A 24,731-nucleotide genomic window follows, 5' to 3' on the forward strand; every position below is an offset into this window, starting at 1 on the left:
TTGGGAAATTCTGGATTACCCTATTATTGAAATGGATTCTCCTTCTGTTGGCATGCGAAGTGTTGAAAGGTCTCGTATCTGTGGGCTTACTATACCACATAACTTCAAATCCACATGAAAAAGATCCACATAAAAAGAGACCCGAGTGTACATCTAAAAACTATACACGATTCATCTTGTATAGTTTTTAGATGTACACTCGGGTGTACATCCAAAATTCATCACCATTCATGGCTGCTCTTCTCATTTCACTCTTATTATACAGACTTATAACCTCACTTTTCTTTTCTTGCCTCTTCAATAACTCTTTCATATCCTCTCTCATTCCATATCTGTCCTTCTTTAAATGATTCATACTGCCAAAACAGTCAGCTATTAATCTTTGATAAATTGCAACTAATCTTTAACAGTATGCCACACATGCACATTGGAAACAGTGGAAAGAAGCTTGATATCTATACCCCTAATCCTGAAGAAAGGAGATCTCACCAGATGTGATAATTGGAGGGGGGAGGGAATTAGTGTACTGCCATTAGGTAGTTAGAGGGTGGTGAACATGCAGAGAGTGGATGAGTTTAAGGAGTGGTCTGATAGATTTTGTTTTCACCTCCCTCAATGAGTCTTATGACTCCAAGTGTCATGAAAATAATAACAATAATAATAATTACCTGCAAAAATGTGCTGTGCAATATTGATAAATGGGATTAAAAGTGAAATGGAAAAGATATTAAGGCATGAAGCTGGTTTTAAAACAAGTGGGAGTAGTTTTAAAACAAGCATGACATTTTTACTTTAAGGAACATCATTGAACAAAGTGTAGATTTAGAAGTTTGTTATACTTAAATTTTTTAGATTTTGCCAAAGCATTTGATAGTATTGATAGAGAAACGTTATGGTTAATTATTAGATGCTATAGAATTCCTGACAAATATGTGAGCATAACCAAAGATGAGTGTAGAGGAAGTAAAAATTGCGCTTTACTTCCTTGCATACACCAAGGAGCAATACAACCACTTTGTCTGTGATATTCTTGATATAAGGCAACGTGATTGCATTCTTGAAATCTTGTTTAAGTAAGGGAATTGCAGGAGGTGTATCAAGAATTTTTCTGATCATCTTGGGTTCAAAACTATTAAGTACAAGGTTCTGTTTGAGGTAGTGCAGTAAGTTGATGATGATGTAGGTTGTACTACTTATGAAACTTAAAGTTTTAATTGCTTTTCAGGTTTTTCAGGTTTTAATTGCTTATTTCAGGTGAGGTATGATAGATACTGTGTGAAAAACGAATAGTTGTTCTTGACATGATGTTAGGGCCTCCCTCGATGAGTCTGTCGACTCCTTGGAGTTGCCCGTAATAATAATAATAATATGCAATTTGCCACTGCTGCTAACAAATGTATCTAATTAGCTCACATGCACCAATGATCTCTCTTCTTCAAATTCTTCCATTCACTAACATACAGAAAGGCTTATCTGTTCATCGTACATGTTGTTTAATTTTGACAGTATATATATCAGAACACAGAATTATAAGTAAATAATTACTTATTGACATATTGCTGATATTTTGGTGGTGTTATAAGCAGCATCTTCAGAGCACAAAAACACAGTTTGTCATAGTATGCGAGACTACATCAACATGGTGTAACAAAGGGACTAGTTTAACAAAATTGTAGCAACAACAACACAAAGACTAAAGTCCTAATTAGGTGCCCTCTATCTAAAAAAAACAGAGAGAGAAAGCTGGTACTAGTTATGTCTTAAGATGACTGTCTCCCAAATCTTAGGCAAATTTATAAAGCCATATGATCTCAACAAATATGCTGCTGATGATGCAAAGTTGGGTAGAGCAATTATGAGTGCACAGGATGTCAAAATTTTACAGGATGATTTCGATAGTTTGGAGGACTAGGCTAAGAAAAATGGATGTCAATTTAATGTGCCAAAGTGTAAGGTTATGCACTTTGGGGTGAAAAGAATAGCAGCAGTATATCGCATTGGTGGAACCATACTCCAGGAGATTGATGAGGCCAGGGATTTGGGAGTGTTGGTGGATAGGGAATTGAAGTTTAGGGGGCACATTGCAAAAGTGACTAAAACAGCTCACCAAATCACTTGGCTTCTGAAAAATACTTTAACATGCAGAGACAAACTAGTTGTTGTCCCTCTGTATCGAGCCTTGATAAGACCCCATCTAAACTACTGTGCCCAGTTATGGGCACCAGGGTTTTCTTCGTGATGGGAAGGAAGTGGAGAGGATCCAGAGATGAGTGACCAAGATGATGGCAGATCTGTGAATGAACCTTATGAGAATAGGTTGAAGATTTGTGGGTTGCAGAAATTGGTCGATAGGCGAAGGAGGGGTGATATGATTGATTCAAATTACTGAAGGGTTTCTATAAGATTGATCCAGAAGATATTTTTGAAAATATGACTCGTGGTGGGAGGACTAGAGGCCATGCATGGAAGCTGGGAAAGAGCGTAGTTGGCAAGGGTGTTAGAGCTAGGTTTTTTACTTGGAGAGTGGTGAATGAGTAGAATAAGCTTCCAGAGTCTGTTGTGGGTGCTACGACTGTGAATGAGTTCAAGGCAAGGTATGATAGATACTGTGTGAATGTCGAATAGTTGTGATGGACATGATGTTAGGGCCTCATTAATGAGTCTGTCGACTCCTTGGAGTTCCCCAGAACAATAATAATAATAATAGTAATAATAATAATAATTAGGACTTTAGTCTTTGTGTTGTTGCTACAATTTTGTTAAACTAGTCCCTTGTTACACCACGTTATTGTAGTCTCGCATACTATACCAAACTGTGTTTTTGTGCTCTGAAGATGCTGGTTATAACACCTGTGAAATATCAGTAATAAGTCAATAAATAATAATTATTATTATTATTAAACAAGACCTCATGGAGTCAAAGACTCATCTAGGAGGTCCTTTTATCTCACATACATCTCATCATGCCGTGTCTTAAACTCATTCAAACTCCTTGCAGACACCACACTCTCAGGCAAGGCATTCCAATCACTCACAACTCTGCATTAAAAAAAAATCTGCCTCTCACTCCCTTACTCACACCCTCTTTATACAGTTTCCAAGGATGACCTCTGGTTCTCCCCTGATCTCCCACTATTCTCTGTAGAACTTCTCCACCATTGATCCTATAACAACCCCTTACCAACTTGTAGGTCTCTATCATATCTCCCCTCTTCCTTCTCTCCACGAGACTCTGCAAATTACATCTTTTCAATCTTTGCTCATACTCAACATTCCAGAGGTCAGAAACTACCTTAGTCAGTCGGACTACAACTACTACCACATGGACTACTACCACATGGACTATTGTGCCCAAATCTGGGCACAATAGTCCATGTGTGGCCTAATCAAAGCCTTGTAATATGGAACAAGTATCTCCCTACTTCTACACGTCAGTGTCCTCCACATCATTCCCAGAAGTCTTTGTGTTGACTTCACAATTTTGGCGATGTGTCCCTTAAATTTTAGATCCTTATCCACTATCACCCCCCAGATCTCTTATTTCCTCTACTTCCAACAATATTTTCTCACCATAAATTCTGCGTCCCATCTTTGTTTTCCAAATTTTAAAACCTTACATTTTGCAACATTGAACTCACATCCCCATTTCCGTGCCCAATCACTCAATTTATTCGAATCTTCTTGCAAGGCCACAACATCTTCACTACTCTTTATGGTTTGTCCCAACTTTGCATCATCTGCAAACTGAATATCTCCATCCAAATCTTCGCCAATATCATTAATATACAAGTTAAATAGTAATGGCCCTAAAACAGACCCCTGAGGCACTCCACTAGTGACTTTCCTTTTCCTGGATATTGCACCCCCATACACAACTTGTTGATACCTATCAGATAGCCAGTCTCCAATCCAATGCACTAATCTAATATCCAACCCCATCTGCTCTAGTTTGACTGTCAACTTATCATGAGGTACTCTATCAAAAGCTTTTGCGAAATCCAAGTATATTACTGTCTATCCTTCTCCTCTGTCCAAGGAAGCATCACTTTATTGTAATAAGTAAGTAGATTACTAAAACATGACCTTCCTTTAGCAAATCCATGCTGTCCATCAAAGATTATACCATTGTTGTCAACCCAACTCTGGAGAAGCTGTTGTTGGAGAAGCTAGTTCTCACAAGCTTCTCCAATAACTTAACCACAACATCTGACACACAGATAGGCCTATAGTTTGATGCTTGAGTTCGATCACCTCCTTTATGAAGTGGCGCATTCTTGCCCTCCTTCCACTCTTTAGGAACTTGACCAAGTGCAAGACTCGTATTAAAAAAATATGTCAAGGCAGGTGTCAACTCTCTGGCACACTCCTTCAGAATACGCAGTGATATATTATCAAGTCCCACAGCCTTATTTACATCTAGTTTACTCAACTCCCCAAACACCTCTTGCTCACTTACAGTCAGTCTCTCCTCCCCATCATCAGCTGCTCTTAATCTCTCCATGAAGTCACATTCACAAGATCGAAAGATCTTTATGAACTGCTCATTAAGTATCTCCACCACACATTCTGCAACAGCTGTCTTTATACCATTTTCTCCAATCAATGTCATCCTTCCATAATCATTCTTTCTTTTGCTGGCTACATATCGAACGAACTCCCTAGGATTCTTTTTGGCTTCATTAGCTAACTGCTGTTCATACGTCTCTTTAGCTTCTCTCACCAACCAAGTCACCCTCCTTGCCTGGTCTTTGTAGACTTCATGAAATTGGTTACTTCCACTTCTCTTATGCTGCTTCCACAATGCCCTTTTTTTCTGTATTGCATGCTTAATCTCTCTATTCATCCATCTCACACCTACCTTATTTAACCTTCTCACCCGTGGTATACATTTAGACATTGCATCTACTAAATAGTTTTTGAAAATCCCCCAAGCTGCATTGATCTCTCTTCCAGCTAACTCCTCATTCCATGCTACATCTGCAAGCCGTCTCCTGATCTCTTCATAATCACCCCCCCCCCCCTATAGTTCCACATATACCCTTTTTTCACAGGGGTCTTTGCACTGCTGGCAACCACCTAGGTAATCACGTCATGGTCACTTTCACCAATTGGTGGATGATTTGACACCTCATTTATAATTACATCCTCCGATTAGATGACCAAATCCAAGACCCTTAATCCTCGCATGCCTCTGTTACATACTGTCTGAGGTAGTTATCCCTCAAAAACTCAAGAAACTCATTTTCTTTACTTCCAGTCGCTATCTCTTCATTCCAGTCTATATTGTCATAATTAAAATCACCCTTTTCTTATTTGCTTGGCTTATTTGACTATACATTTCACTATCACCACCATACACATTACCAGGTCTATAACAACATCCCACCAAGTATTTGATTCTATTCACCTCTATCTCACACCATACTGCCTCAAAACCACTGGCCCTCTTGCATCTCTACCTTGTATGGATATAATTCTTTCTCTATCATCAATAGAATTCCTCCTTCCTTTTTATCCCTTCTATCCTCACGAAACACATCATACCTTTCCATCTCTATTCCTCTCAGGATGTCGTCCTCATCTAACCATGTCTCTCTTATTCCAACAATCTCTGGGTACACAGACGCAATTGGTGCAACCATTTCATCCGCCTTGTTTCTTATACTTCTGGCATTGGTATACAAACACAACAACTCATTCCTGGATCTACAGCTAGTTCCACTGATACCATTCATTCAATGTGATCACCCCATGCTGGACTGGGGCCATTTCTCTTTCTGCCTCTTCATTTTAGAACCCTTTGCAATAACATCTGTTTCCTCTTGATCCCTGGTCATCCCATTACTTTGCTGCCTACACATGCTCTCACCTCCTCTTGGAGCATCCACCTTTCTCATGCTGTGTACCCCTGAGCCTCCCCGTTTCCCTGCTCCTCTTGCACACCCATTCTCTCATTTTCTATACTCATGCCACTCACTTCCCCATTCATTTCCACTTCTTCAATCTCTCCTGTCTTACTCTCCTGCTCTTCTACATCACTCTCCTCTCAATCTGAGTCATTCTCTCTATTCACTTCTCTACCTTCCAGCAGCAGTCTCTCCAAATGACTCACACCATAACCACTCAAATGCAGTCCATCACTCCCATACAGCTCACTTCGTCCCTCAAACTCATTCCACACATTAACAAACTGTACTCCCATCTCCTCACACATTTCAGCCAGAATATCATTCATAATCCTTGCTCTCTGCCTCATTTCACCACAATCATACCTAGGCAATGCACTGACCACCCTTCCTGTCACACCATTCTCTTTTATCTTTCCAAGCAGTCTCCTGACATTCATTTTGACATGCTCTTTGTTCTCTCTCAAATCATTTGTACCAATTAATAAGATTAACTCTTTTGCTCGCTCCCACCTCATATTCAATGCGTCAATCACTCTACTCATTTTACCGCCTGGAAAACATACCTTGTGGATTTTATCCTCTAGCACACCTTTAATAATGGAGTCGCCATACAACGCCACTCGCTCATCTTTTGTTAACTCTTTCATGCCATCATGATTTATTTTAACAGTTTTGACCTGAATTCTCTTAATTTCATTCCGCATCCATTTCATTTCTTGCCTCATCTAATCCAATTCACCTTCTGAACCTCGCGACACGTTCTCTCTATCATTAAATCTTTCTAATTTTCTAACTCTCGACCCCCTCTTCTCACTTCTCCTCTCATTCATCCTTCTTTGTTTCCGTACTTTCGGTCCAACATACGTCCAACTTTCACTATCATTCTTCTCACTTTCACTCTCATTTATCTTTCTTTGTTTCCATACTTTCGGACTAACATGCATCCAACTTTTGCTATCATTCTTCTCACTTTTACTGTCATTCATCTTTCTTTGTTTCAGTACTTTCGGTCCAACATGCATCGAACTTTTGCCATCATTCATTCTTTTTTCGCTATCATTTATTCTTTCGATTTTTTTTACTTGCGATTTCTGCATCACGCAATTTCTACTTTCATTCGTTCTCTCAATTTCGTTTCTTTCTGCCTCACTTTCATCCCTTTTAACATCCGTTACAGTTGTCAAATCGCTCTTTTTCTTTTTTCCTGATTTTTTAACATTTTTTTGCCTATCTTTCTCACCATCCTTTTCTTATAATTTACTTATAATTATTTACTTATAATTTTGTGTTCCGATATATACTGCCAAAATTAAACAGCATCTTCCATCCACTGTACTGCCCAAACTGATTTCTAATTCTGTTATAGTCATCTACCTTATAATTCCACTTAATTTCCTTCCATCTTGATACTTCTGTATGCCTATTCATCTTCTGTGTCAGCGTGACAAGCCAGAGGCTTGACAAAGTATAACATCTCATTCATGATCAAATCCTCTGATGCATGCAAAACTCTTGATCCTCATGTTCTTTCCACCCATGTTTCCTAAAATATCCATCCATTTTAAAATCCAAAAATTGATCTGCCTTATTACTGAATGTTCCTTTCCCTGTACATCTGATGTTGCTAAAGTCCTCCATAATGATTACTCATTTTGTACTTGACAAACTTATCTAAACATTTCCTGCTTCTCACCCTCTTTATTTTGGAATCTATAGCAATATCCCACCGAATATCCTGCCCACCATTGTAGCTTTTCTTTAAAAGAAAACTTTTTTTTTTTAATGTGGCAGAAACGTTTCTGTTGTCTGTATTAGCAGTGCAAAGCAAAAGCTTTAGTAGAAGAAATTTGAGTATAATTAATGTAATGTACTTACAATTACTATGGCAATATATAAAATTAGTATTTATTTTCTCTGTAGTGTATGGGAGCAAAGTTATACTTTCATAACGCATAAAACTCTGGATACAATAGTAAGTATTTCTTTAAGTTAATTACTTTATTTATTATTTATTTCATCATCAAATTCCTGACAATGCCTCAAAGGGTGTACAGTTTGATTTCATTTATTCAAATGATGTGATTCAGATTTCAGTGAATGAGAATGCATTCTAAATTATTATTATTATTATTATTATCTGAGACCTCCAGGGAGTCAAGGGCTCTTCGAGGGAGGCTGTAAATTACCCAACCCAACTATCATACCTTCCCTTAAATTCATTTACACTAGATGCACTCACTACCCTTAAGGGCAAATTATTCCACTCACTCACTGCTCTCTGAGAGAAAAACCTAGATCTTACCCCTTTCTTGATTGAGAACAACCTTAACTTCCATGGATGCCCCCTATGTTGTTTCTCCGCCTTCCATATAACGAAAAATTTCATCATTTGAAATGCTATAACACCCATTCAAAAGTTTATAGACCTCTATCATATCACCTGTTTCTCCTGTTAACCAGAGTCTGTAATCCACATACTCGCAATCTGTCCTCATAATCTAAATCCCATAATCCGGATATAATCTTTGTAACTCGTCTTTGCACCCTTTCCACAGCTTCGTTATCTCCTTGAAACCTGGGAGACCAAATCTGCGCACAGTAATCCAAATGTGGTCTTATCAAAGCCTTATAAAGAGGTAAAATTACTTCCTTATCCTTACATGTTAAGGTTTGCTTCAGCATAGAAATTATCCTCTGAGTTTTATTTGCAACTTTTGCTATGTGACCTTTGAACTTTAAATTCTTATCCACCAATACACCAAGATCCCTTGCCTCTTCAGTTTCTTGTAGCATAACCCCACTAATATAATATGCCGCTGGAACTCTAATCACGCCAAAGTGCATAACTTTACACTTACTAACATTAAACTGACAGCCATTTTCGTTTGTCCAGATTTCAAGTCAATTTAAATCATTTTGTAACTGCTGAATATGAAAATGGTTTCATATTAGAAAAGAATCACTATAGCCTTCTTTTCAGAATGGTTTATAAATATAAAATGAATAATAATTGCCATAGAAAAGGTTTTTTTTTTTTGGTTACAAAGTAAATTATACTTGGCAAGGAATTATATTCCCATTTTCATTCTTTACCCAAGCATGAGCAAACAAAAGTGTGCACGAAGTATCTTCATAACAAGATTACTTATATATATATATATGGAGGCATGATTTTGCATCAAAGATTTATATCCCATTAATGCAGAGCACACTTCCTTTCAAACATGTATATTACTATGCATTATGATAAAAAGTCACTACCCAGACTAATTTTTATGTTTGTTGAGGTTTCATAAGTGAGATCTAGATATATGCAGATACTTATTATTATTATTATTTGTCACCTCCAGGGAGTCCAAAGACTCATCGAGGGTAGGGCATCCACTCTGCCTCCACACTCCACCAACTGACTACACCAACGCCATCCACCGCTGACCACCACCAGTATTTCTACAGACAATCACAAACATCCATGCCCACGGCGGGATTCGAACCCACAGCCTCTTGACTGGAGAGCGGACACACTAACCACTCGGCCAGCCAGGGTGGCAACTTAGAACAAATATTCCCATGGGTCTAGCTAATGCTGATGAGACCTCAGTAAAAGTTAAATCAGTCTGGGTAGTAACTCTACCCATAATGCATAGCCATGTAATTTTCACATCTGATAGGAAGTATGAGATGAATTATGGAATACTAGGGCAATATGATAAGAAAGCATCTGTCTCCATATATAAGTAGCCTAGTTGTAAAGATACTTCATGTACAAACTTTTTTCCACACTTAATTACAGAATTAAAACAAGAATATAATTTATTATCATCATCAAATTCCTGATATGAACGACAAGAGGTGAACAGGATAGTATGAAAGTGCTACATGAAAAAGTTATATTATTATTAACTTCGTATCAACAACCCTCCTGCAAATAAATCTGACATCTGCCAAGACTAATATTATCAGATCTTATATTCCTGTTTTTAAGACATATTTTATTATATCAATCCATTTAGCCCTTGGTCTTCTTCTGTGTCTTTTACTTGCCATTCTGTCAAAATTCATGTTTTGCTAACCTTTCCTCTCCCATTCTAAGTGACCATACCACCTAAGATGAATTCTGCTAACACATTCCTGAATGCTAACAGCTGCAATTTGCTTCCTAATAATGTCCTAATAGTTTTTAATATGATACTGTCATTGATACCAACTGTTCATCCCCTAATCTTTCTCAGAACTTCATATCTCAGGTCTCCACTCTTTGATCAAGTGTTTTATTTCTAACTCATCTGTCAGATTCATAACTTAAAATTTATTTGAACACTGTCTTGTATACAGCTAATTTAGTGTTTTGATTAATTTCTTTCTTATTCCATATAAATTTATTCAGCTGACTTCCCACCATACTAGCTTTACTAATTCTGCTGTCTATTTCTATATTTAATTTACCATATGCAGTTTTTTCACAAGGATAGAAAGGACAAGGAGTGGGAGCTACTGATGATAGTAGGGGAATTATGTCCACATATGGTAGATACGAAAAAGGGAAATAGTGGCAATTATTTATTTCGTATCCAAACACAAGTAGTACAGTAGTAAGTAAGTGGTACAACATGATTTACAACAAATTAGGATACATTACAATGAGATTAGCTTAGATTTGGTAGGTGAATTATACAGGGAATAATAATCAAATATGAAAAAAAGGAAACGATGCATAACTTATATACAATAAATATGGTCAGATATTCCTACAGTATCTTGCACAATCAACTGCTCTTTCTTTGCAGGATATAAGGTCCTCTTTTGTGCAAGGCGATGGAAGAAAGGGACAAGAAAGAAGGTGTTCCATGGACTGGGTTGTCCCACACTCACAATTGTCTGGGCCAGTGAGGTAGCCCCATTTGATGAGGTTTTGTTTGCATCGTCCTGTCGTTCGAAGTCTGTTGAGGCTTTACCAAGTATTCCAGTCCAAGTGGGCACCATGTGGAAGATGTTCGGCTGTTGGAATACTCATATTATTTTCAGGGTATAGTGCAAGCCATTGTTGAAGTCTTGTCTCTGGGAGGTTTTTAGGTAGTTCAACAGTTGCCAGGATGCTATGTCAGGATCTTAGCCTTTGGGGCACTGCATTCTGGCCGAATATTGGGTGGCGTTCATCATTCATTTATCTGCTTCTTTCATTAGTTGAGAATGTATTGCACCATCTTCAAATTGAAGGGGGTGCAATACCAGCCAAAGTATACAGGTCTTTTAGTGTTGTTGGTTTCAAGCATCCTGTAATTAAGCTGCAGCTTTCATTCAATGCTGGATCAAGTTTTTCAGCATGGCAAGATCTGGGCCATACTGAGCAGGCATATTCAGCAGAAGAATAGCAAAGGGCCAAGGCAGAAGATCTCATTGTGCTAGGGTCTGCACCCCATTTGAAGGAGATAAGCTTTCTTAGTATGTTGTTTCTTGCATTCACTTTTGCCTTTGTTTTTTCTATGTGGATTTTATATGAGAAGGTGCGATCAAGAGTCACACCGAGGTAGATTGGTTCCAGGAATGTTCTATATTAGAGTCTTCCCAAGAAATCTGTAGCTTCCTGTTGGCTTCCTTATTGTTAAGGTGGAAAAGGCCAGTCTGGGTTTCAAGGGGTTTGGTTTTAGTTGATTGTTGGTATAGTATGTGGTTAGACTATTTAAGACAAGTGATAGAGTAGTTTCAATGGACTTCAAATTTTTTGACTGAGTAACTATGGCAAGGTCATCAGCATAGATAAAATTTCTAATTCCTGGAAAGATGGGGAGATCATTGATGTAGTGTTGAAAAGTAATGGTGATAACACATTTCCCTAGGGGATGCCATTTTTTTAGAGGTGCCAGCGGCTCTTCCTACCCCCGACCCCCCCCCCCCCCAAGGTCCACATAAAAGCATCTGTTTTCCAAGATTGATTGGATCAGGAGGACAAGGCAATAGTCTCTAGTTATTCTGTATATTTTATTTCTGAGTGTGAGATGGTTTATGGTATCATATGCTGCAGTTAGGTTTACAAAGACTTCTTCTGTGGCTAGTTTTTGCCCATAACCATTTTCTAAATATTGAGTGAGGTTGAGAATTTGTGATGTGCAGGATTTGCCTGGTCTAAAGCCAGCCTGCTCAGCAATAAGATGGGGTTCGATTAGGGGTTGTAGCCTATTCAAAATTAGTCATTCATAGAGTTTAAAGAGGTTGCCGAGTAGTGATATAGATCTGTAATTTTTTGCTTCTGTTGGAGTTTTCCCTGGTTTCAGAAAGGCCAAAGGCCTCAGAACCCTAAGGATACCTCCAAATAGTTGGTATCCTTAGGGTTCTGAGGCAAGTGTTGTATAGGTTTAATAACCACTCTTTAGTCCTGGTTCCAAAATGTTTAATATGTTCATTACAGACATCATCAAGGCCTGCAGACTTTCTAGGTTTTAGTGGATTTATGGCAGTGTTGAGTTCAGTGATGGTGAAATCTGAGTTAATCATATTTTGTTCCTCACTTGGGGTTCTAAGTATCTTATGTTTTGTGTGCTTTTTTAGTGAATTTTCCATTCAGCAGAAGCTGGTGAGAAATTTGATTAGCTGTTACCTGCAGATGCTCATATGGCTTAGTGAAATCCTTCCTAATTCTGTTGATAACGTTCCATGCCTTTCTGCTACTATGGTTCATATCAAGGGCTTCTATTTCTTTTTTCCGTGAGGAATGCCTTTCCTCTGCCATCTTGGAGCATAATTTTTCAACTGCTTGGATGGTCTCTTCTGAGAAGGGGTTGGTGTTGTAAGTAATCAGCATACTGGGCTTGTATGTCACTGGAAAGGCCTGGAATGTAGTTTGTGCAGCATCCTCGGGAGATGTGTTTGGTGGAGATTTTCCTCAGTATTTTTATGAATTCAGGATACTCTTGAGGGTTTGGAGGGACTTGTTCAATGGAGCGGTCAAGATCTTTCATGAAACCTTTCCAATTAGCTGTTTTGAAATTAAATCGTCATCTGTAAGGGACTGTGTTAGACATAATTGCTGGGTTGAATTGTAGCATTATAGGTCTATGTTGAGTATGTGTATTCGGATTTAAAACCTTTTTAACACAGGCGTTGGATATTTTTGAGCTAACAAATATGAGGTCACAGTTATAGCCTCGCCTCCATCTGCCACTGTTGAAAGATGCAGGAAGTTTTGGATTATGTGTCAGGTTTAGAGAAAGGTTTTCAGTCCATTTTTCAACAAGTTCTCCATCTTTGTTGGACTTTGTGTAACCCCAGTTAACACTATGGCTGTTAAAGTCACCTAATACAACATTAGTCATGTACGCATTATTATTAAGGAGGATGTCAGAAAAAAGCTTCTTCTAGTGGTTTATAGACTGAGGTGATTGAATTATTTTTAAATGTGATCGTAATAATCTCAATGTTTTTGTTGTTCGTTGAGTCAATGGACGATGGGATCAAGTTCTCTTTTGTAAATATTATCTCTGCAAATATTTGCAATGAGATCTTGCTTGACACTGGAGAAACCTTCAATATTAGATGATATTATTTTTAGGCTTGGCCCTAGGTAAGATCCTTTAGGGCAGAAATTTGGGAGCATTTTAGTTCGATCACTTGCGTTTGGTTGATAGCAGCTTTAGCTTCCCCTATTGGGTACTAACAGGGTGCAGGAACGAGAACCTAGCTGCTGCGCACCCCCAAATAGTGGCAGTGGTTATGAGACAGTATGGTGTGAGGTGGAGATTGATTTGAGGACATATTTAGTTGGATGTTGCTATAAGCTAAGGAATGTGGAAGGTGGTGATGAAGAAATGTATAAACAACTTGTATTTGTGAACAAAGGAAGAGTGATTATTATGAGCAATTGCAATTATGGTGGTATAGACTGGAATGAAGAGATAGCATTTGGAAATAAGGAAAATGAGTTTCTTGAGTTCTTGAGAGACAATTATCTCAGACAGCATGTAAAGGAGGATACATGAGAATCGAGAGTTTTAGATATAATCATTTCATCAGAGGATGAAATGATTATATCTAAAAATTAAGTCTCGCCAACTGGAGGAAAATGGGGTTTCACACTTTCCTCCAGTTGGCGAGAGTGATCATGAAGTGATCACCTGGGTTGTGGCTAGCCATATGCAGACTTCTGTGAGGAAAAGATATGTGTGGAAGTACAAGGCTGGTGATTATGACAATCATAGGAGACGGCTTGGAGCTATAGCATGGGATGAGGAGTTGAGCAGTAAGGAAAAAATACTACTTGGGAGCTGACAAACACATGCATAACAACACATCAATGTGCGAATGTATTTTGAAGGCCAAAAGGCTGAATAAAGTAGGTGTAAAATTGATGAATGAGGGAATTAAGCATGAAATCTGGAAGAAGGTGCTTTGGAGGCAGTATAAAATGATTAATGGTAATAATCATGAAGGATATAAAGAGCAAGCCAGGAGAGTGACTCAGTTAGTAAGGACAACAAAAGTGTAGTAGAAATTATCAAATCAGGCAAAGAAAAACCCTAGACAGTTTTTTTTAGATAAACTGTAAAATTACCGGACAAACACTATTTCTGAAGATTACAACAACAAATTCAGACAGATCAGCTTGTATAACTGATGATTTCATGTAGAAAATGGGGGTATACAATGAAATTTTTGAATTGCATGCAAAGGGGGTCACATGGTAGCACTCAACAGGATAAAAGGCAAAAGGCTGCACTAAGCAAACTGTGTTTGAGGAAAGCATATTTCTGGAAAGTTTGGAATCTTGCATACCATCATATACAGGCTCTGAGTAGTGTTTAAATGAATGGAATGTGGTTATACCAGCAAATCATAATCTATATACCACAGAAAAGGATACTTATGGTAGTGCAAGGGTCATGGTGTGGGGAGACATTATTATTAATTGATGCACCGAGCTACAAGAGCTGGAAAAAAAAAGGTACTATGACTGATGAACAATATTGCAATGATGTTTTTCAACATCATGTTCAATTGGAGTTGTTCAATGAGCATTTTATTGGAGTATTTCATCCTGGAGAAGAAGGTTTAATACTAGAGGGATAGAGCAGGTTCAGGGTTTAGAGGTGCAAGAGTGTGGTTCAAATAATGAGTACTCTGGATACCAGTAAAACTGTGGGACTAAATGTTATTTCACCACGGGTTTTGAGAGAATGTGCTAAAGAACTGACTGGAATGGAATTTCAGCAGACTGGAAGTGTCTAATTATAGGTCAGTTTGCGTGTCATCAGTAATTGTTAAGGTCTTGGATAATTAGTGGGGGACTACATACAGCGTTGGGCAGATGAGGGTAATGTTATCTGTGAGAATCAACATGGATTTGTTAAGTGGTGCTCTTGCTTTAGTAATATGGTTGCCTTTTATAATAAAGTGACAAGAGCAGTTGATGAAGGAAAGGCATATACTGCCATTTTTTTAGATTTTGCAAAGGCATTTGACAGAGTGCCACATGATAAGCTGATATTTAAGTTGCAGCACATGGGTTTGGATGTCGGGTTAGTCAACTGGATTCAGGATTGGCTGTCTGATAGGTATCAGAGAGTTGTGTATGGTGAGGCAATATCAAGGAGGCAGAAGGTTACAAGTGGTGTTCCACAGGGCTCAGTACTGGTACCTGTATTGTTCAACCTTTATATCAATGAAATTGTCAATTGATTGCAATGGGATATTCACTTGTTTGTGGATGATGTGAAACTGGGAAGGGTTATCAGTAATAGTGCAGATGTGGCAGCCCTGCAAGAGGATTTGAATAGACTAGACAGAATGGAAAATGAGCAAATGAGTTATGGTATCGATTTAATGCAGCAAAATGTAAAGTCTTGAAGTTTGAGATTCATCGATGGGAGGATGCATATTCGATTGGAGGAACTATACTGGAGGAAGTAGGGGAGACAAGAAATCTGAGGGTGATGATTGATAGAAAACTGAAATTCAGGGAGCATATTGCAAAGGTGGTGAAGGTAACCCAGAGGATTGCTACAATACTGAGAAGGAAGCTGACCTGCAGTGATAAAAGAGTTATGATTCCATTGTATAAGACCCTGATTAGACCACACTTAGACTATTGTTCTCAGATTTGGTCTCCAGGGTTTGAACGGAATGAATTAATTGTGGAAAGGTGCAGAGACAGATAACATAGATGGTTTCATGACTGTACAATGTTAGTTATAAAGATCAGCTATGAACATACTATGACATACTATGACAATGTGGACTGCAGAGTTTGGTGGATAGAAAAAGGAGAGGTGATATGATTGAGACTTTTAAACTGTTGAGAGGAAGTTACAGGGTTGACTCTGGGGAGTTCTTTCGCTTGGTTGAACAGCGGGAAGGAGTGATGACAAGGGGCCATTCTTCGAAGTTACGAAAGAAAGCTGTGAGCAAGAGGGTGAGGAGTGGTTTCTTTGCGTGGAGAGTGGTTGAACCTTGGAATGCATTGCCTGAGAGAGAGAATGGTTAGAGCAGTAATGGTCAATGGGTTCAAGGAGTGGTATGATAAACTTTGTGTTTCCTAAAAACGACCTCCCACGATCATCAGTCTTTTGACTCCATGGAGGCTTGGATAATAATAATAATAATAATAATAATAATAATAATAATAATATTATTATTATTATTATTATTATTTGACACCTCCAGGGAGTCCAGAGACTCATCGAGGGAGGGTACCTGCCCTACAACTCTCTCTCTCCACCACTTGATCCACCAATTACAACTAACCGCAACTACACCAACACCATCTACTGCCAACCACCACCATCACTAGTTTTTCCACAGACAATCACAAACATTCATGTCCGCTACAGGATTCGAACCCACAGCCTTTTGGCTGGAGAGCGGATACACCAACCACTCAAGCAGCCAGGCCAGCTAATTTTAATAATAATTATATACCATTAATAATAATAATGTTTGATTGTTACATGGTACTGTAGGCAAAGAAATAATTTTTATGGATGACAGTGCCACACCTCAGATATCTCAACAAACTGTAGCAAAACATTTGTATCAAGTAGCCTATATGTATGCCTGAAGTCCTGTAGTCTGTAACCCTTCATCCATGGCTCATCATAGAGCATGTTTTCAGTGATGTTGTATCCATAAAAATTGGACAAGATACCAATGGGGTAATGTACTCTTTACACATGAAACCTGTTTAGTCTTTTCTCTGATTCTAGATGATGCTTGAGCTGCCATGAAAGTGGTACTGCTTACCATCCTGAAAATGTTCTTGAAAGGAATAGATACGACGGTGCTGGGGCGATGGTCTGGGGAGATATTATGCTTAAGCGATGCACCAAGTTACAAGTGCTGGAAAAAGGGACTGTGACTGGTGAATGATATTGCAATGAAGTTCTTCACCATCATGTTTGATTGTTACATGGTACTGTAGGCAAAGAATTCATCTTTTTTATGGATGACAATGCCATACCTCATAGTACACAAACAGTGAAGATACTTCTGGAGACCGAGGATATTAATCAAATTAAGTAGCCAGCATGCTCTCCAGATTTCCACCCATAGAACATGTTTGAGATGCAATAGGAAGATGCATTGCTGCTTGAAATTCCCCTCCAGATGTATCTTCACTGTTTGTGTACTATGAGGTTTGGCATTGTCATCCATAAAAATGAATTCTTTGCCTACAGTGGCTACAAACAAGGCCTTATCCTTGCTCTGAAGGAGCAGTGCATCAGTTTGCCTGAAGAACTCCTGAATCACTTGGTACTAAGCATGGTACAACATTGTGAGAGCTGCATTTCATTTCAAGATGGACATATTCATATTGAAATGTCTCTCTGCATAGTTTGTTTTAAGTATTGTACATTGATTCCTTAACTATGTCATATTACAATTTAAATTGTACGAAATTTATAACACATTTTTTGTGCAATATGAATCTGTGTAATATAATATAATTTATTAGTATGCTGGCAATAAATTTATGTCCACATTTGGTTGTAGTCATAAAAATATTTTCATATACAGGTAAAAACATAGTTCATTCTTCTACTTGCCACATAGTGTATGTGGCAAGTAGAAGGAAGAATGATTATGGTAAGATGATGTTAATGAATGAAAATGGTAGAATAGTAACTGCAACAGAATACATTGTTGAAGTATTCAGTGATTAATTTATAAGGGTGTTTCATCCTCATCAGGGTGAAATCATAAGAATCTCAAGTGTAGAGGACATAAGAGAGGATCGGTTGATTGTGAGTAGCAGGAGGTATATGAGGAAATAAATAAACTTCATATCAATAAGGCAATAGGCTTTGATGAGATATCACCATAAGTCTTAAGGGAATGTTCCAGGGAATTGACAGTAGTATATTGGCATATCTGTTTCATAAAAGTCTTACAACAGCACAGGTTCCAAAAGAGTGGAAAGAAGGTAAAATTGTTCTGCTGCATAAAGGTGGTGATAAGGTTGTGGCTACAAATTATAGACCAATCAGTATTACTGGAGCTGTGGTGATGGTACTAGAGAGATTGGTGAGACTTAGGATACAGATATTAGATACAGACTTAGGTTGATAACAGCAGCATTTTCTGTGGTTATTATCATTGGTTTGTTGAAGGGACATCTTGTTTTGCTTACTTGCTTTTGTAATATAACAAGGTGACATATGTGTTGGACAAGAGAGAAACATGTACAGTGATATAGTCACATCTTGCAAAAGCTTTTGATGGACTACCATGTAGACAAGCTTTTAAATAAACTGAAACTGGTGGGATTTGAAAACCGACTTCAGAGTTGGATCAGCGACTGGCTCTCAGATAGGTATCAAAAAAGTTGAATATGGGAGTTTAGTATCCTGAAGATGGAGGATTACTAATGGTGTGCTGCAGGGGTCTGTAGTGGAGCCATTATTGTTAAATTTGCATATTAATAATATTGGGATGGGCTTAATTGGTTATATGCAGCTGTTTGCAGATGATGCAAAATTGGGGAGGGCACTGAGAGTTTAAGCAGATATTATGGCTTTACAGGACTTGAATAGATTGCATGAATAGGCAATCTATTCAAGTTCTGTAAATCTATTAGTAGAATATCATTTCAATGTTGCAAAGTGTAAGGTTTTAAATTTATTTATTTATTTAGTGTATGATGAAACAATGGCCATGAGTCTTCTTTTTTAGGGCGATGTACAGCACTATCTCAACCCCTAATTTTATCCAGGCTTAGGACGACATATAGGTGACGAATCAGGCCTAATGCCTGGGTCTTAAATATTCTTGACTGTAATCTGTGTGTGTGTGTTCATGGGGATGATTTGCTTGTTCTAGGGGGTGACAATGAGTGTATGAGGTATGAGTATATGAGTGTATGAGAGCCATGAGTCTCCTTTTTTAGGGCGATGTACGGCACTATCTCAACCCCTCATTTTATCCGGGCTTAGGACGACATATTATTATTATTATTATTATTATTATTATTCAGGCCTCCAAGGAGTCAAAAGACTCATCGAGGGAGGTCCTTTCTAAGACATAAAGTCTGTCAAGACTCATCGAGGGGAAGTCCCCCCCCTGAGAAACACAAAGTCTATCATACCACTCCTTAAACCCACTGACCGTTCTCGCTCCCACCACTCCATCAGGCAATGCATTCCACGGCTCAACCACCCTCCACACAAAGAAACCACTCCTTACCCTCTTGCTCACAGTTTCCTTTCGTAACTTCCAGGGATGGCCTCTTGTCATCACTCCTTCCCGCTGATCAACCAAGCGAAAGAACTCCCCAGTGTCAACCCTGTAACCACCTCTCAACAGTTTAAAAGTCTCAATCATATCACCTCTCCTTCTTCTATCCACCAAACTCTGCAGTCCACATTCTCTAAGCCGATCCTCATAACTATCCTTGTACAGCCCTGAAACCATCTTTGTCATCCGTCTTTGTATCCTTTCCACGGTTAATTTATCCCCTTCAAATCCTGGGGACCAAATCTGAGAACAATAGTCCAAGTGTGGTCTGATCAGAGACTTATACAACGGAATGATAACCCTCTTATCTCTGCAGGTCAGTGTCCTTCTCATAATAGCAGCAATCCTCTGTGTTACCTTCACCACCTTTGCAATATGTCCCCTAAACTTCAGGTTTCTATCAATCATCAACCCCAGATCTCTTGTCTCCCCTACTTCCTCCAGTATAACTCCTCCCATAGAGTATGCAGCATCCCATCGATGTTTCCCAAACCTCAAGACCTTACATTTTGCTGCATTAAACTGACACCCCCATTCATTTGCCCATCTATCTAGCTTATTTAAATCCTCTTGCAGGGCTACCACATCTGCACTATTACTAATAATCCTTCCAAGCTTCGCATCATCCGCAAACAACTGAATATCCCCCTGCAATCCACTGGCTATGTCATTGATATAAAGGTTAAACAATATAGGTCCTAGTACTGAGCCCTGTGGGACCCCACTTGTAACCCTCTGCCTCCTGGAAACTGCTCCACCATACACAACTCTCTGATACCTATCAGACAGCCAATCCTGAATCCAGTTGACCAATCTGACATCCAGACCCATGTGCTGCAACTTAAATATCAGCTTATCATGTGGCACCCTGTCAAATGCCTTCGCCAAGTCTAAGAAAATTGCAGTATATGCCTTTCCCTCATCTAATGCTCTTGTAACTTTATTATAAAAGGCTAGCATATTGCTAAAACAAGAGTGTCCTTTCACAAATCCATGTTGATTCTCACAGATAACATTACCCTCATCTGCCCAATGCTGTACACGGTCCCTCACTACTTTCTCCAAGATCTTAACAACTACTGATGACACACAGACTGGCCTATAATTAGACACTTCCAGTCTGTTACCACCCTTATGCAATGGCACTATCTTACCTTCCTTCCATTCCCTGGGCACCTTTGCCAAAGCCAGACTTTCATTGAAAAGCCACGTTAAAGGTATTGTCAATTCCCTAGCACATTCTCTCAAAACTCGTGGCGAAATACCATCCAGTCCCACAGCTTTACTGACATCCAGAGTACTCAGTATCTGAAACACACTCTCCTCCTGTACCTCCAGACCTCGTACCAGTCCTATCCCTCTAGCATTAAAACTGACTCCTCTAGGATGAAATACTCCAATAAAGTGTTCATTGAACAATTCCACTATGTCCTCTGCATCAGTCACTCTATTCCCATTTTTATCCCACAATATCATTCTTCCACAGTCATTTCTCCTCCTACTGGCCACATAGCTAAAAAATTCCCTAGGATTTTCTTTGGATCTTAGGGCCAATCTCCTCTCATATTCCAGTTTCGCTTTCCTTACCACACGAGTCACTCTTCTGGCCTGTGTCTTATATTCCTCATGCATCTCTTCACCTGTCTCCTTATATCTCTTCCATAGCCTCTTTTTCGCATGCAATTCCTGTTTAATATTGTTTGTCATCCACTTTACTCCAAATTGCGCCCTCTTCTTCACTCGTGGTATACAACTTACCATTGCTGATAACAAATATTCTTTCACAATTTCCCACGCACTGGTGATATCCCGGCCTTCCAATTCCTCCCTCCATGAAACTTCCCGAAGTTGACGTCTAAGACTATTATAATCACCTGCCTTATAATTCCACATAAGTTCCCGTCTCTTTGATACTCCTGCATGTCTATTCATTTTCCAAGTCAAAACCATATGGTCACTCTCTCCAACTGGTGGGAGAGACGTCAACTCAGTTATTATCAACTCTTCTGATGCTATAACCAAATCCAAAATTTTTGAACCTCTTGTTCCCTCTGTTACATGTTGCCTAAGACATTTGTCCCTCAAGAATTCTAGAAATTCCATTCCCCTATTGTTACATGCATCTTCCTCTCTCCAATTTATACTACTGAAGTTAAAATCTCCCATAACAATCATTCTTCTTGCACTTGCCAAACTTAGCTGTCTAAACATCTCCTGGTCCCCATCCTCTGTGCTCCTGGGTCTGTAGCAACACCCCACTAAATATCCTGTCTTGCCTACCTCTACCTCACACCATACGCTCTCAAAATCATTTGTCTCACTACCTTCCAAATTTTCCACTCTTAGAGGACATAGGTCATCACTTATCATAAGCAGCACCCCACCACCACGCTTTCCCCTCCTATCCTGGCGAAAAATGCTATACCCAGTGACTTCTATTCCTGTTTTTATATCCAATTCTGTCAACCACGTCTCAGTGATCGCAATAATTTTTGGCCAGGCTGATGCTATCTGCGCCACCAATTCCTCTCCCTTATTCCGGATACTCCTGGCATTAGTATACAGCATATAAATGCCATTGTTTCTATACCCAGCATTATCCCTTCTAGACTCCACTGGGCTCAGTCTTACCTGACATTGTCTCCCTTCTCCCAAGTATCCATTCCCACAAGAGGCCACCCCTGCTATCATCCTCCCTGGGACACACTGACTCGTTCAGAACAGCAATCTCTCCAGATGCCTACGTCCTTCCTCATTCAAATGCAAACGGTCTCTCGCAAACAACTCCTCTCTTTCCTCAAACGCACTCCAAGCATCCACATATACCAGTCCTCTCTTGTCACACATTCTCGCTATTATGCCATTCAATATCACCGCTCTTCTGCTCAGCTCATCATTATCATACCTAGGCAACACGCACACTATTTTTCCTCTCTCTGTCTTCTTCCGTACAGTCTCAAGCAAAAATCTCATATCTCTCGCTGCCCGACTTACATTACCACTCAAGTCATTCGTTCCTACCATCACAATCATCTCATCCACCCTTTCACTTCTCTTAATTGCCATAGCCACCCTTTCTATTGTTCCTCCTGGCAAACACTCCTCACGCATCCTATCCTGAACACCACGGATCATTGAGTCACCATACATTATACCTCTTACCATTCCATCGCTCCTATTGTTTCCATTCTCTCCTCTTCTTTCATTCCCATACCTCTCTCTTCTACTGTTTCCATTCTCTCCTCTTCTAGCACTCCCATACATCTCTCTCATTCCCTCTCTCCTACTGTTTCCATTTTCTCCACTTCTAGCACTTCCATATCCCTCTCTCATTCTGTCTCTCCTACTAGTGTTTCCATCCGCTCGTCTTCTAGCATTCCCATACCTCTCTCTCATTCCATCTCTCCTACCGTTTCCATTCTCTCCTCTTCTAGCACTTCCATATCTCTCTCTCATTCCGTCTCTCCTACTGTTTTCATCCTCTCGTCTGCTAGCATTCCCATACCTCTCTCTCATTCCTTCTCTTCTACTGTTTCCAATCTCTCCTCTTCTAGCACCCCCATACCTCTCACTCATACTCCTTAAATTCTCTCTCTCTCCTACTCTGATTCGCTTTGCATTCATCTCTTCCATTCTCCTAATCTTATCTTTCATACTTCTGCTCTCATTCACTAGACATTCCACCTCCTCTTTCAACTCATCTATCTCCCGCTGCAGGTCAGTCACTCTTAATCTAAATTCACTCTCCCAAACAAAACCATCTCCTAAACTTCCACAGTCACTCACACCTTCCACACTATCAACCATTATTTTCTCATTCTCTCCTATCATACTACTCGTCTTCCTACTTTCATTCTCCGTTCCTGGAGCAACAAAGTCGGATATCGATATATCTAATGTAGTTATTTCCTCCAACTGCCTGCATTTTGCGCACATACGCTCTCCACTCTCTTTAACAAACCACATATGTAATTCCTTAGAAGCATACATGCCGCAAGTACTGCATGCCACAAAGTCTCTTATGATATAGGTGATGAATCAGGCCTAATGCCTGGGTCTTAAATATTCTTGACTGTAATCTGTGTGTGTGTGTTCATGAGGATGGTTTGCTTGTTCTAGGGGGTGACAATGAGTGTATGAGGAAAGATTGAGAGAATATAAATTGTAAAGCCTCATGAATAGGAGGAGAAGCAGTTGGGTATGATTGTGACTTACAAGTTAATACAGGGTTATTATCAGGTTGACATGGAAGAGATTTTTCATAGAATGAGAGAAGGGGTAGAATAAGAGGCCATCCCTGGAAACTGTAGAAGGAGGGTGTGAGGAGAAGGTTCTTTGCATCAAGAGTGGTTGAGGAGTGGAATCTGAAGCTTGAGTGTGTTGTATATGTAAACACATTGAATCAGTTTAAGGCACAGTTGAATGAGCTTTGTGTGTGATATTGTGTACCTCTCATGATGAGTATCTGACCATGGAGGTCAGATGTTAATAATAATAATCTTCACTAAAAATTGTGACTAAATAGTTGCAATATTTTACTTGTTCTGCAGGTTCTCCATTCAAGATACAGTTGGCTTTTCAATGTTTCTGCCTATTTTCATTGTCTTATTTTTTTATTGCTTATTTTCATACCAAATTTATTACAGCAGTTAATCAATTTAGTCAGGAAATCCTGCAGACTTGTACTAGATTTATTTAATAATATAACATCACATGCATAAAGTAAAGAGTTGAGATTAACATCTCCAATTTTGATATCATGTTTAATACCACTTTCCTTCATAATGTTATTCATATGGATGATACTATTTCCTTGATTTCAATATCTATCAGGATATTTTACCTCCTTCCTGATATTTATTTTCTGTATTTTTACCAAAGTCTTCCCATGACTTTTTGTTTAACTTGTTTGCTTTTTTTCTTACATTTTTCTCCATATTCTCTCAGAGCACAAGTCAAGTTACTTGTCAGGTACTTTTTGATAAGCTTTCTCTTTTCCTTGACTGCCTCTTTAACTTCTTGAGTCCACCATGCAGTTCTTGATTTTTCTATCCTTGCAGACAATCTCATGACATGCCTGTCTGGATGAATCATGTTTTATTA

At 39.0% G+C, this 24,731-nt stretch overlaps 1 protein-coding gene across 1 annotated transcript in view; it reads left to right on the forward strand.

Moving 5' to 3' along the window:
* Positions 1-676: 676 nt before the first annotated feature.
* The window catches only part of LOC150108025 (protein unc-13 homolog 4B-like), a 163,966-nt gene continuing 139,911 nt past the window's right edge, over positions 677-24,731 (forward strand). Inside the window, exons 1-2 of the mRNA XM_090415771.1 lie at positions 677-755; positions 853-932. Coding sequence (XP_090271897.1) covers positions 677-755; positions 853-932 — 159 coding nt within the window. The remainder of the gene's footprint in view (positions 756-852; positions 933-24,731) is intronic.

This window comes from Typopeltis vanoorti, chromosome 3 (genome assembly GCF_054136105.1).
Source record: "Typopeltis vanoorti isolate ZY-2024b chromosome 3, IOZ_Tvanoo_1.0, whole genome shotgun sequence".
NCBI classification, from domain to species: domain Eukaryota; kingdom Metazoa; phylum Arthropoda; class Arachnida; order Uropygi; family Thelyphonidae; genus Typopeltis; species Typopeltis vanoorti.